We start from the raw sequence: 15,865 nt of genomic DNA on the forward strand, positions 1-15,865 counted from the left end.
AATGAACGTAAAACCAAAATAGACCAAATAATAAATAACAATAAGAATGAACTAAGAATGAGAAACAAAAAAATTTTAAAAAGGGGGGTCAACAAGGAAAAAATAAAAAATAAAAAATAAAAATAAAAATAAAAAATAAAAAATAAAAATAAAAAAGAACCTCGGGGACCACCAAAAAGTAAGAGGGAACAAAGGAACCAAAGATGGGAGCGTCCTAAAGATACCGACAACACAGCGAAAGGAAGGAGAAAAGAAGAAAAGGAAGAGAGCAATCACCAACCTCAAGCAGGCCACCAACTAGGGAGAAACTAGGAGCAAGGAGGCGAGGGGAGACCGACGGGCTCAGAACACCAAAGAATCAAGTTCGTTGGTCTTGAGTCAGCAAAGGAATCCACGAAGGGTTTAAGGACCACCCATCATCTCTGTTGAGGTTGACAGGGTGACTGTTGATAATTATAGCTTCTTTGAGCTTCCTTTTGAAATAGTTGTCCTCCTTGGATACGATTTGGGCATCTTCTAAACAAATGTGGTGCTTAGTGGCTGACGAGTGCTCCGCTAAAGCAGACTGATGAACCCTGTCGTGTTTAATGTCGGCACTATGCTCCTTGATTCTAGTGCTGAAAGAGCGACCAGTTTCACCAATATACGGAATCCCGCAAGAGCAAGAAACTTTGTAGACTCCTGATGCTGAAAAAACATCTCTGGAATCTTTGAGAGCGGGGGTGCGATTCTTGAGCCTAAACCAAGGTTTGAAGGCCACGCGAAGGCCTTTTCTGCTCAGAATCTTGGCAAGCTTCTGGGAGACCCCATCTATAAAGGGAAGCGACACAAAAGCGGGAGGCGGAGAGGGGTTGGGTCGGGGAGCAAAGAGGGAAAAAAAGAAAGAGCGAGCACGGACAAAGGCCCTAGAGATTTGTTTGTGGGAGTACCCATTTAATCTAAAGACTTGGCGGAGGTGGGTCAACTCCGAATTTAAGTGGTCATCATCACAAATCCTGAGGGCTCTTAAGGCTAAGGTCTTAAGCGTGCCAACTTTTTGACTCGGATGGTGGTGAGAAGAAGCATGAAGGTACAGATCGGTGTGCGTGGCCTTCCGAAACACTCGACGTCCCAGAGAGCCATCTGGTTTCTTAGTGAGTAAAATATCAAGGAAGGGTAATTGATTGTTGGATTCAAGCTCTTTGGTGAAAGCAATGCTAGGAGAGATGTTGTTAAGATGAATGTGGAACTCTTCTAGTTTATCAATACCATGGGGCCAGCAAACATTGGTATCGTCAACGTATCGCTTCCACCATTTAGGCTTGAGGGGGAAAGAGTGGAGGGCCAGCTCTTCAAAGTGCTCCATATAAAGGTTAGCAATAACCGGGGAGAGTGGGGAGCCCATTGCGACCCCATCTACTTGTTCAAAGATAGTCCCTTGGAAGGAGAAGAAGGTGGACCTTAAACAAAGATCAACCAGATTAGCGATCTCAACATTAGTTTTCCTTTCCACAATACCAACGACGTCCGGAATAGGAACCTTCGTGAAGAGGGAGACCACATCAAAGCTAACCAAGATGTCATCCTCATCAAGTTTGGACTCTTTGATGAAGTTAACAAAGTGGGAGGAATCCTTGATGAAGGAGTTGGAATGGCCAAGAAGCGGAGAGATAAGCTTGGTAAGATGGGCGGCAAGATGGTAAGTGGGAGAACCTCTGGTGTCCACGATGGGTCTAAGGGGAATGCCAGCTTTGTGAATCTTGGGGACACCATAGATGCGAGGGGTTAACTCTTTGGATGGAAAAAGCCTCTTCTTAGTGACATCATCAAAAGAAACTATTTCAAAATCGTATCCAAGGAGGACAACTATTTCAAAAGGAAGCTCAAAGAAGCTATAATTATCAACAGTCACCCTGTCAACCTCAACAGAGATGATGGGTGGTCCTTAAACCCTTCGTGGATTCCTTTGCTGACTCAAGACCAACGAACTTGATTCTTTGGTGTTCTGAGCCCGTCGGTCTCCCCTCGCCTCCTTGCTCCTAGTTTCTCCCTAGTTGGTGGCCTGCTTGAGGTTGGTGATTGCTCTCTTCCTTTTCTTCTTTTCTCCTTCCTTTCGCTGTGTTGTCGGTATCTTTAGGACGCTCCCATCTTTGGTTCCTTTGTTCCCTCTTACTTTTTGGTGGTCCCCGAGGTTCTTTTTTATTTTTATTTTTTATTTTTTATTTTTTATTTTTATTTTTATTTTTTATTTTTTATTTTTTCCTTGTTGACCCCCCTTTTTAAAAGTTTTTTGTTTCTCATTCTTAGTTCATTCTTATTGTTATTTATTATTTGGTCTATTTTGGTTTTACGTTCATTTATTTTTATTTCTATTTTTATTGTTTTTTCAATTAGTGTTATTATTATTCTCATTTTGTGAGCGCTTTCATTGTTATTTATCATTTGATTGTTTGTTTTTATTTTTTATTTTTTATTCTATTTAATTTTTATTTTTACCTTTATTCTTTATTCTTTATTTTTATTTTTCTAATTCATTTATTTATTCTTTATTTCTTTATCTCCCCCTCAATCCACGTGTTCCCCCCCCCCCCACCTCCTCTCCTTCCTCTTGTTATATCTTTGTGTTTTCTCCAGTCTGCTGCTTATTATTACTTTTCTCTTGCTCTTCATCCTGATGATGGATCACTGTGTGTGATCCGAAACGTTGATGCAAAAAACTTACAACACAATCAAATTCCAGAAGTACGACCAATTGTGTTAGGTGTTGATATTTTTCATGGATGTTATGCTTAGATAGTTTTCATTTCAGCATTACAAGTTTATGATTATATGGTATGAGATCTAAGATATTAGATGAATTAGGTGTAAATATAGTTAGTTGTTTTATTAGTGAAAATTTTTATAGATCTTGATCCATCACACCCTCCCTCCCTCCCCCTCTCATTATCTTATTTCCCATTAAGATTTCTAACAATTTGTATTAGAGCTAAGTTCTCTTGAATGAAATCTACAACTTGAGAGCACAAGATCTTGAAATAGAGGAATAAAAAATAGGAAAAATCATTGAGAAATACATGATTGAAATCTAGATCATACTATAACACCTTGAAGGAGAAAAATACGAGTTAAGGAACTCCTAAAAGAAAAGGAAAGATATAGCCATTCAATAGAATGACACACTATACAAAGAAGTTGATGTTAGAGGTGTTGATGTTTTAAAACATCATGGTTTCAAATTACCCCAATGAGAACAAGATACATCTAGGGGCAACTACTTCCCATTTTCAAGATACCCTTTTAGACACCAAGCCAACTATAAGGCTAGATCCTTCTTCTACTTCAGGCTCTGCAAAACCTAGGTAGGTGGACCTCAGATTCACTTATATGGTACTAGTGCTAAAACATACACTTGAATCTAATAAAGAAGATAAAACCCTTAATCTTCTAACACTTATGCAAAGATCATAGACATGAAATAGCTAATGACATGACCAAGAAATTGATAAGCTAAGTGAGGGAAATTCTTTTCAGCTCTTCAACATTAAAGGGAAATATATTTGATTGATAATGTTGATTTCAACAAATCTCCAAATATGCAACAATAAGAACAAAATGATCTTGTAGTTGATTAGTGCCTTATCCACTGGGAAATTTAACAAATCACACACATACATCTATGATATCACTGACATATTCCATACATCAAGATACAAATCTATCTTATCACCTTTGTGAATCATATAATCATAAAGACCTCATTCTCATGAAATATCCTTCTCAAATAATCAACAACCTTGTCAAATATATCAAGCATTAACTTGTTCCTTTGTTTGAACAACAAAATATATCAACCATACAACCTTAAGGGGTTGCAAATGGGTCTCAAGTCTTTGTCCCTAAATTTCAAAACATTGAATATTATAGAGATAGGAGACAAGAATCAAAATGAAACTAAGAGATTCCTACTCATTTGTATTCATTTCTTTGAAACTATACATTCAAATGAATGTAAAACGATTCATAAAACAACTAAATAGATTAGAACTAGCTATATTTAATTGCTACTTTTCATACAAGAGAAATATGTTGAAGAATGTGGTGGAATCATAGCTCTAGATCCAACAATGTGGTCTCATAGACAAAATAGAACCAACCCTTACAATGGATGAGAAAGAGAAAGATATAGGAGAAGAATGAAATCTTGAATTTGATCTGGAAGTGACATTTGTCTACTTGAATCTTCGTTCCCTATTGTTGTAAAACATTTCTCATCTTTCTACCCATGAAAATCTGATATGATTTTCATCATTATTCTGTAGCAAACCTAGATATATCTCTTATGAATGATGAAAACCCTTGTGTTGCCAAAATATAAGAAATGCATCTAAAATGCTGATAATACTTTGATTTAACTGACTTGGAGGTGACAAAATTCGCCCCTAACTACATTTATTTTGCCTTTATGTTCATTCAATTTATCATTTCACTGGAAATGAAATCTGAACTACCCCAACTAAATGAAATTGAAAAATGAATAATTGAGACAAAAACTCGCATAACTTGGACTAGTTGATTCTTGTACAAAAATGAACTCCAAAAATGGAAAGTTCACTCTCTCTTGATTCTGGAAATATATTATAGTGCTATACTTGCTTATAAAAAATGCCAAGAATCCCATTTTTAAAATCAAGCTCCTAGACTGGGTCTGAAATTTGTACTTTGCAAATATTTAACCATTGTCTAAAGTCTAAACTTTATAATATAACATTTATTTATTTAAAATGAACCTATACGTACTTTTGAGGGAAAATATTAAAAAATTGATTTTTCATATTTGTGCCTTTTTCTCTCCTACTTTTAAATTTGGGTCAAACTGGTTTGATTGGCCCTGACATGTGTTAATGTGTGATTGTTGGATTCTACTGTGTCATTTGATACCTGCCACCTAGATGCCACATGTTACTATCTCACTAGTCCTCTATTCTGCCATGTGGTTTCCACATTATCAGTCTCTATGTCACTATCCTAGTTAGCATGTTGCCACATCATTGCGACATAGTGACATTGCGACATGTGGCACCTTGGTCCATTTTAGCATCTTGTTGGCAGCACCACATCATTGCCTTGTCACTGCACCATGTCATCAGTCACTATGTTGCATGGCACCTCAATATGGTATCACATCATCGCAACATAGTGACGTTGTAACATGTGGCACTATCAGTTACATCAACACCTTGGGAAACATGCCATGTTTGGAAGCCTTGCCACGTGTCGCTGTCAGATTTATCCAACTCAGTCTAGCTGGTGCCATGTTATTGCCACTTGTCATCATGTGGTCTGAGTTGGTGCCATGTTATTGCCACTTGTCATCATGTGGTTGGTCTAATTTCCACATTGTTTCTGATGTTAGCATCTTGTTTGGCACATTTGTATACAATTTTCTCGTCACTGAACTGGTCGAGTCCCACACATGAACTGCTTGAGGCTTAAAAGCCATGTCTTGCAAAACATGATGCATTAGAGTGCTCTTGTATTTAAAAAACAAAAATCCCCACCATGACATGGATGTGGGATAATAAGTTTTGAATGCTCTTTCACAAACCACGGGCCTCCATGTTTGACATTATAGAAGCTCCAGTGGCACAATTACCTCCATTGCAAAGCTTCATTGATAATTTCCCACCTACGTGATTGTATGTGCTTTCACCAATGGCATAAAGTGGGAATAAGTTTCTTACTGCGAACTTGCTGTATGAGATGAATGCCAACATCTACAAGTTCAGACATTCTTCTTGGAGTACTACTGTGACAAATTTAATAGAAGACTCCCATCAAAAGGGACATCATTTCTCCCATACGCAACTAGATCTTTGAAGACTTAACATCGAGCACCTCTTCTCCAAGATTGGAAAAAATTCGTGAGAAGGAAATGATTCACTATAAATTATGTCATATCTGACCTCCAACGTGAGTTGTTGCCCTACAGTTGGCCTCCCTCGGTTCTTGAAAATTCTACGACTTGGTGTGAAGTAGATGTGGATTGGTGCAAATGCTCTTTTAATGTCTCTCCTATTTATTACATGCTCCTTCCTCCTGCATATCTCATTTGCCACAAAAAGACCCTCAATTGCACCTTTCAATTACTTTCAACATGGTTTTTCTTCTTTATATTCCAAACTTGGCCACCTTCCTTCTGTCATGGCCTTCCAATTCTGCATTGTCGACCCTTTTTCATTTGCAAACTCCTCTCTGTTTTATTCACACCCCTATAGTTAGCGTGGGTCTTTAGGTTGACACATTTTTGACTGCCAATTTCCTTTTACAAACTACTGGTGATGCAGTGGAGCACTCCTCCAATGGTGAGGCAATAGAGCTTTCCTTCAAAGGTTCATCATGCTAAAACTCCAATAGCCTTGTGCCATGATCAATCAGAGTTAAGGCAGTATGATCAGTCAGTGTTAAAGCATAGGTATTGTTGCATTTTGATTTTGATTTTTACTTCCACAGATCCCAAAGATTAAAAGACAAGACTGCGGGCTTGAAAGTAATGGTCCACTAGCATTGGCATGTACCAATCTAGTGATGTGCACTGTAATTTTGAGTGCTCATCGGTGATTGAATATCTAGAACCATTCTCACTCTTTCCTTAGTAAACACAACCTCTCCAATCATTCTTGACATGTCTCTCTATGGACTATCCTCATTTTTTTTATAATCAACAGTGGTGGCACCCTTGTTTCTCATTCATGGCGTCTAGCCGGCTAATTATACTTAGAATAAAAATTGAATGAAAATCAATTGGAAGCCATTCCTTTTTAGTGGGAGAACATATGAATGATTACCACTCAACTTGCTTCTAGAATAATTTAATTCCCTAAACTAAATTTTCACTTCTATCATGCCTTTAAGACATATTAGCACCACCGACATTTCATATCATTGAAGGTGAAATTGATATTTTGTTGCAAGCGTGACACCATTTATGAGCATTGGCAACCTAAGAATGTCCTCCAAATTCCTTTCTTATCATTCATCACATGTATATGGTTCAATATAGCCATTTATGCACATGGTAAAAAAATGTAACAATTAGAATCATTACAATCTCCTTTTCAAAATCTCAAATTTGCACACATCTTATCAATCTAATGGAATTAGTCAGGCCCCAAGTGGGTCTGGCTAAAAAAAATTCATTTTCTAACAATTGACATTTCAAATTGATCTACTGAACACCTAGCTCCGACTAGAAATAATCTGCATTGTTTCTTCAACTTTTAAAACTCATTTTCACCTCTTTTTGCAAACTATCTACTTGGTAGGAGATGATTTCCACAGCAAGTCAAATTGTGATATTGCTATCAGGATTTAATTGTGTGATTTTTGAGTCAAACTCATTGACCCATATTTCATGAGTAGTGATTCAACATGAATCCATCTCTCATGAGAATAAATGGAACACTTAGCACTCATTGGATCTAGGTGATGCTCATAGGGGTGAAGCACCAGGACTTCCGGGGAGGTCACCCATCCTAGTACTACTCTAGCCTAAGCGCGCTTAACTATAGAGTTTCCTCTATCATTAAACCCAAAGCTTGCAACACCATTTGCAAACCCTTCACCAGGTGTTGTGCCTTACGAACCATTCATTAGAAAGCCCCTTAAGCTCATCATTTGATAAGTAGGAGATGATTTCCATAACAAGTGAAATTGTGATATTGCTATCAAGATTTAACTGTGTGATTTTCGAGTCAAACTCATTGACCCATGTTTCATGAGTAGTGATTCAACATGAATCCATCTCACATGAGAATAAATGGAACACTTAACACTCATTGGATCTAGGTGATGCTCATAGGGGTGAAGCACTGGGACTTCCTGGGAGGTCACCCATCCCACTACTCACCCCTGTGAGCATCACCTAGATCCAATGAGTACTAAGTGTTCCATTTATTCTCATGAGAGATGAATTCATGTTGAATCACTACTCTTGAAACATGGGTTAATGAGTTTGACTCAAAAATCATATAGTTAAATCTTGATAGCAATATCACTATTAACTTAGTGCCACGGGGTCCTTTAACTAGCCTTAAAAAATGACAAAAACACTTGATTGAGCTTTGAAAACCAATATACTGAGTCTTTTTCCACATTCTTGCACCATGTCGAATCTCATCTCATGATGAATTCTCAATCCAAAGATATTAATTGTCAAAGTTGCCTACTCAGAATTGCTTGCAAGAAAATGTGTTAGGATATCATAAAGTGTGTTCAGATTTGGCTTTGAAAATAGGGCAAATTGACACTTGGAGAAATTAAAAACTAGGTTGTTGGTTCACTGTCTCGAGGAGAGTATAAAACTGTGATTTGGACTCATGAAAAATAACTGGGTGTATTTGGCGAATAGTCAAAGTGGGCTACTCAGATTTGTAGGACTAGAAACATTGACAGAAACATGATTTTTGAAAATGGAATGGACCTAGAAAAGTGTACAAATAGATTCATCAAGACTTACAAACTAGCACACTTAAAGAATTTTTAGAGTAGAACGCAATGGTATAATCCATTTGATGTCACCTATCATGGATTCAATGTTATGACATCACGAATAGGGATACTGATCAATCTGCATTTTATGACACCAGTAAAACTTTACAAATTGCAAATGGAATCATGTTCAAAAATTGATCAAACATAATCTTCATAAGCTCAAATCTGAAATATAATAAGTCTTTGACCTCTAGAATACAATACAAATTTTTTTTTTTCATTTTTGTCAACTGGGTCAGAGTTATAACAAGTCAAACAGGGCCTCCTAGAATTATAAACAATTTGCATCAGCATGACAACAATAAACAACCAACTTTGAGGGATTCAAAACTTAGTCAAAACATGTCAAAATGACTCAAAATATGAAACATAGGTTTTTTGACATGGATATTAAACACTCCCAAAGCAGCGAGTCATGAAACATTACTAGATGCAAGATATTCAAATGCAAACTAGGCCTCCTATCACTATTTGACACAAGCAAAAATGTAGATTTTGACATTGCTTAAATGGAACTTCATAGAATGACTCAGAATGGAAATTTATCTTCATGGGATGAGTGGATATGCTGAATGCAAGGTTTAGAAACATTAAACACCTCGTAGGCCTCAAACGGACAATCGGGTACACATAGTGGCTTGATTTTTAGAATGGTACTCAAAATTAGGGCTTCAATTTTGAGTACCAAAAAGAGGATTTCTTAATAGTGGAAATACTAATGAAAGTGCTGCAAAAATAACAGACCTATTGGAGAAGAACATCATTCTGAACAAAGAAGTCAAAGAACTCAAAAGAGAACATGAAATTCAATATTTAAGATTATGTGAGGTGGCTAAACAAAAGAAGAAAGATGAAAAAGAAAAAATCGTGGCTAAAGAAGATAAACAAAAAATTGCTACTAGACTTGAGGGAAGATCAATTGATGCACAAAAACTTACAAACAATCAGTTGGACATGATGAACCAGTTGTTAATTGCAAATCAAGAGTTGAACATAAAGGCCATGGAGATTGCAAATATGAGATTATAGAGTGACCAAGGAATGAGTTGAAATCTGAGAAAGAACTTTTGGAAAGAATGAAAAAACCAAGTGAAGTTATTTGATACTTCAAAGAATTGATGAGATCACCAAGGTCATCCAGTGATAATTCTAGTCTAGGACATGACAAGCACTCTTCATATATTGAGGAAGTAGAATCATCAAATAGTGGTGAGCAAAGAAATGAAAAATTCAAAAGAAAACCTACTTGTCATCATCGTTGTAAACTTGGACATATTTCCAACATATGCAGAATAAAAAATGGTATCCAAAACCCTAAACCTAAGTTTATTGACAACTTCTTTAATTGTAAAAAAAAAGGACACTAGGCACATGAATGCACGTCAAAGAAAAGTGATGTGCTTGCTACACCTAGGTTTGAAGGACATTGCTATAACTATCATAAATATGGACATAGATCTCATGAATGAAGATCTAAGGAAAAATCTAACTACACATCCAAAAGGAAAATACATGCACCTAAGCAAGAAAACTCTTACAATTGAGGTTACAACACATTATATAATTGTCATTATTGTTGATACTATGGGCACATTCTAGAGAATTACATTAAGATACATTTCAGAGGTAACTATAAGAAATGGTTGAATAGAAACCTAGTTTATTTTAGTTGTCTTAAGGTTGGGCATGTTAATAAGAACTATAGGATCCAAGCACCTGCACCAAAAAATAAGGAAAAGGCAAAGTTGAGATGAACACAAATTGGAAAGAGATAGTAGAAGCTTGAAGTAGTGGAGAAAGAAAAGCTGAGATCACCCAATCCAATGGATTAGGTGATCATACCACATCCAACTAAGAAAAGAAGGTATGTAAGGGAATATATACTTAAATGTAATACAATACATCAATTCCTAACAAGGAAAATGGTTAAAAGTCCATATCAACATGAATCAAGATGCATTTAGGAAGAATCTGAGAGAAGTATTGGGCAAAGGAATATGTTTCACCATCAAGTGTCAATCATCAATAATACAGTCTGTATTGACTAAGCATTGCAATATAGACTGAGATCTTACATTGACCAAGCTAATGTATTGACCAAATGAATCAATATTGAATGAGCAAGTGATAGTGACCAAGCATTTGAATGGAAAGAGGTACAAAAGGCCAAGACAATTGTTGTGCACCTACCTAAGTACAAACACATTTATTGTAGACCTAAATGGACAAATTGAAGGTATATATTGAATTTTGGCATTCTTTTTCTTTTTACTAAGCTATTTTCAAAGCTCAACCTATTCAAAGGCGATTTCAATGATATAGCAATCGAATCACAATGTATCACTGGAAAATTGAAGGATCACAGTAAGTTAAATTTTTCTGTGCTGAGTAAGTTGTTTTCAAAGTTATTGAAGTAAATTTTTTTGAACCCTAGTTCAGAAATGACATCATCTGTGAAAAAAATGTTGAAGGAGAGAAATGTATAGATTATGAGGAACAATTAGTGTCCTCCACCAAATTTCAAAGAACATCCAAACATTACATTGAATGTTGATGAATTTGGCACCCTATTGTCAATTCCACCAAGGGTACTAATGATTCATGATGTACAATCATGTTATATGTGTAAAGTGGGAGAAATTGGAGATTGCAAAATGAATGCAACATATGAGAAATTGTGTGATCATGGAGCATTGAAAGACAAGCACAAGATTATTACTAAGAAAGGGCTGACCCATACCCTAGCCTTTTCAAAGGTTTTCAAAATCAAATGGATAAAGATTGTGTTGATCCATGTACATGAAATGAATAATGGTTAGAGGGTAGATCAATTAATATTAACAAGGCTATTATACACTAATTTATTAGTTATCCTACTCTAGATAGACCTAAGTCAATGAGAAGTGCTATGAAGGGTGTTGTTGAGCAATAAACAAAGGCAAAGTGGAATGATTGTGGTACATTGATTGATGGAGTCGATGACCTTGCCATTGAATTTGTAGTATTTGTGATTGCACACAAGCTTTATAACTTGAGTTTATCATACCTTGCATTGTAGTGGACCTTAGATACAAAATCATGAAGAAAGATCATAGTTATGATCTTGCCAAGCTACAAACACAACAATTATCAAAAAATCTTGGAGCGATAAGGAAAGTCAAGAATACATCATGTAAGTTTGGTTCCCTACTTGTTTGCATATTTTTCTATGTAAAAAATTCATTTCCCACCATCGACACCATAGCATGGGATAGGAGCAGTCCAACAATAGAACATATAAATGAGTTGATAAATCAATTAGGAAATTTTTTTAAGGGAATAATGGATAACTATTTTGAGGAATTTAAGACTAAGATGAAGAACTGAATGAGAATACCTAAATTAGATGTAGATAACTATTTTGATGATATATACTTAATGGTAGATACAAATTTAATTTATGCATAGGTAGTAATATCAAGGGTTGCATGGATGAGGCTGATGCAATATGAAGTGAATTTTGATGAAGTGACAACAATGGTGACTGCATTACTATCTGAAGAGATTGATGCAAATATTGAGCCATTCAATACATATGACACAACCAAGAGTAGAATGACATTAGAAATAAAAGTGCCCAACACAGATAGGAAAAGGAAGAAGGATGTTGAGGGAAAACTTGGAAAAGGTCAACTTTAGATCACTGAAGGAAAAGGAGAGGATGAGAAATTTGAAGATGAAGCTGAAGCTGAGTCATCTAAGGGAAAATATCTAGTTGTTGTTGAGCCCAAGACAACAAAGAAAAAGAAAATAGTAATTGTCGATCCAAAAGTTAAAGAGGATCTAAAGAAAGGTGTAAAGAATGCTAGATTAGCATAAATAATGCTAGATTTGGGAAAGACGCATGTCTCTAGCCCTAAAATATTTTGTGAAGAAATTCATGCCTAAGGAGAGGGCTTATAAAATTTTGATGAATAAAGCTAATGAAGTTGAGCAAGAGAAATTTTTTATATGGAAGGAAGCATTTGGGTTGCTTATTCCATTGGCTGACAAAGAAGATGAAGAAGAAGAGAGAGGTGAAGAAGTATTAGAAGAAGAATGTAATGCCCCGTCAAGGGATCCAAAGAATTAACCTAGTATTTCACTAAGTTTGGTAGCATTTTTAAAAAAAAAATCACTACCACATACAACTTATGCACAATAACGGAAGCAATAGCAATGTCCATCTAAAGAGTAAACTTAACATATACAATAGATTACATTCTTTAAGATCCCCTTAATGTGAATTACTTACATGAATCCATCTAGTACAACATCCACATGAAATAATATGATAAGTCCAATGTTCAGTTATTACATATCCAACTGCTCATTCATCCACTGTACATGTCACAGGGTATGAAGGCTTAAAAGAATATACACATGTAGAATAAGGTACATCATCCTATTTCAATCCATGATACATGAAAGTAAAGATAATTACATGATACTCATGATACATCATCATAAAGGCCAATTACATCTATCAGAAAGATCAAATAAATAAACTAAGTGCACGGTTCCTCCCAACTGTTAATAGCATCATTAGACCATTGTGGATCCTAGCCATCCCTCCGTGCGTAACATTCCAAGCACCAAAGAGATCATCGGTATTATCATAGTAGGAATGTCACTCCTAAACATCCTACTAACATAAAAAGTAAAGCATAAGATATCATCATCTAACATATGCTAATCATCAATGAAAGGATACATATTCACCATCACGAAGGACGCATTAACCACAAAGTCTCAATGAATCTCAAATGATAAGAGTGAAAAATACACTACCACTCGACCGCGTGGTACCTAAGTGGTCCACTCCCACCATGCTGAGGAGATAATCTCAAGTCCCAAAACAGGTTATCAATACCACATAGCACATGACTCTTAAGTCCAGGAATCCTAAAAGTATACTAACTCAAAGGTTCCAATCACAAAATAGACATCTACTTCCCAGAGGCACACAATGACATGTAGGAACCTACTATGCAAGCGGGAAAGTGTCATCGCATTTATCTCGTACAAGTTACCCTGGCAGTTAGCTAAACTCCACGGGTCCATACAGATCTCATGCGGCCACTAGTATCCTTTCACACTGACAAGGCATACTATGGAATGCAAGGTCGCAACCATGCGTTCTCTCTACTCCCATCCTAGCCTATACAAGCACTCAAGGCATGGGCGAGAACCAAAACTCTTATCTTTTTAGGTTCATTCAGTTAGTATTAAGTGTGTGAATGTTATCACTTATTAACCAACTTACAATGAGTTACCCTGGCAGCCTCTTAGGGCCCCGACCCCCATTGCAAGCCACTTCCCGTCACTACATGTAGATATCCTACCCTAATGCTCATGGTATCATAAACATAAAGAAAGTCCACAAAATCACCATAATAAGGATCAACAAATATCCATGATTAAAAATCATTAAATATGCATAAAAGCATCAAATCACCATGAGCAACATCCATAGAAAATCATGAACACAACAGCTCTCTATTGGCAACTGAAGTAGCACTAATAATCAAAATATCCATTGGTTCTCAATAACCAAAATATATCTCAAAATCATACTGATCGAAGACTCCAAAATGGTTGAGTCAAAACATGTCACATCATGACATCATCAATAATAAATCCACATATTAGTCCCATCATGGCGACTAGAATATATCCAAGGATAACTGATCGATGACCAAAATAATGGTTAAGTCAAGGGTTCCAGACATAAGAAATCTCAACTATAACAATCAGTATTCACAACCAATTCATAGAGCATTCCATCACATAAACATGGTTGGAATTATAAAGATCGAATGAAAACATCATCAAGACATCACATTCACATAACCCCCAAGCCTCTGGTAGACGTCCTATATCGGTCAACACTAGTCAACCCAAGACCCAAAACATTAGCATAATGAAAACACAAAGTAAACACATGTTTTGGTTTTGCTAAGTTTTCAAATTTGAATTCATATGCAAAATCTCATTTTTTGTATTCCAAGTTTAGAGAAAGAACATTTTCCTATGTTTTTCCATGTATTAATTTTTTTGGATGGATTAAAAATTCCCTCTAAACTTCAATTTCCAAATATCACATTTAAAAGACGTTTCCACTATCTTAACTTTCATATGCTTCATATATCTTATAATCTTAAACTATTAATTCATAATAGTTAAAACTATAAAATTATAAAACTATTCATCATTAAAAAGAGATGAATTTATAAATCTTTTATTAACAACTTTAAATCTTTTAATATATATATATTAAATATATACATATATATATATATTATATATATACATATATATATATATATATATATATATATATATATATATATATATATATATATATATATATATATATATATATATTTAAACATATACATACGTACATATATAATATAATATTTATTATTTTTTTTGCATTTTATAAAAAAACGGAACCAAATTTTATTAATTTCGATTCATAAAGGAAATCGAATTAACAAAGTTTCCATAGAATCAAAGCCGAATCGATTAAGTCGTCGGCTGTCACTGTGGTGACTATTGCCGTGGGTACCCTGCCGTCGCAGGTACCCTGCGACCATTGCAGTCGCGGGTACATTGCTCAACAGGTACCGCACGCCCCTTAAATACATGGGTACGGGGTGCGAATTCCGCCCCCACCCAACATGCATTAGTTTTTATTAAATCAAACAATCGCAGCGCGATTTAATAAGTTGTGATTCCGCCATAATAAGGGTACAATTATATAAATACATATTATATATATATATATGTATGTATGTATGTATGTATGTATACATACATACATACATACATACATACATACATACATACATACATACATACATACATACATACATACATACATACATACATACATACATACATACATACATACATACATATATATATATATATATATATATATATATATAACAAGGTTTATGTATATATATATGTATATATATATAATATACAGAATTCTTAGATTGTTTATAAAATTACAAGCTTTCATTTTCAGAACCTCTCTATGAACTTGTTCTCTTAAGAATTTCTCTGATGACTAATTCTAATGGGTTTGTCCATGAAATTGCAACCCTAGTCCATATTATTTTCAGATCTAAACATATAGAATCCTTAAATAAAACTTAATTGCCCCAAATTGAAAATGCACAATGAAGACATATGGAAAATACGAAGAAGACAGGGGAAAGCAAGATGCAGAAGTATCATAATGAAATCACAAGAATCTACCCAGATTCTAATGCTAAACTCACTTATCCTCAGACAACCCGCA

General features: G+C 35.4%; 1 protein-coding gene across 1 annotated transcript; it reads right to left on the reverse strand.

Moving 5' to 3' along the window:
• Positions 1-358: 358 nt before the first annotated feature.
• LOC149568814 (uncharacterized) lies at positions 359-15,200 on the reverse strand. Its single transcript, XM_089816780.1, has 2 exons — positions 15,049-15,200; positions 359-1,871 (listed from the first exon to the last, which is right to left on the reverse strand). The coding sequence occupies exons 1-2, from the start codon at positions 15,198-15,200 to the stop codon at positions 359-361; spliced, it is 1,665 nt and encodes a 554-aa protein (XP_089672906.1).
• Positions 15,201-15,865: the final 665 nt, after the last annotated feature.

Source organism: Cupressus sempervirens, chromosome 3 (assembly GCF_028749045.1).
Source record: "Cupressus sempervirens isolate cs-2001-9-10 chromosome 3, ASM2874904v1, whole genome shotgun sequence".
NCBI classification, from domain to species: domain Eukaryota; kingdom Viridiplantae; phylum Streptophyta; class Pinopsida; order Cupressales; family Cupressaceae; genus Cupressus; species Cupressus sempervirens.

What these genes read in the sequence shown, in the direction of transcription:
- LOC149568814 (XM_089816780.1), bottom strand. Translation starts at nt 15,200, where the DNA reads ATGTATTTAAGGGGCGTGCGGTACCTGTTGAGCAATGTACCCGCGACT. An exon ending in TTTGATTCTATGGAAACTTT is followed by an intron (nt 1,872 to 15,048) that starts GTTAATTCGATT and finishes TGATAATTATAG; the next exon opens with CTTCTTTGAGCTTCCTTTTG.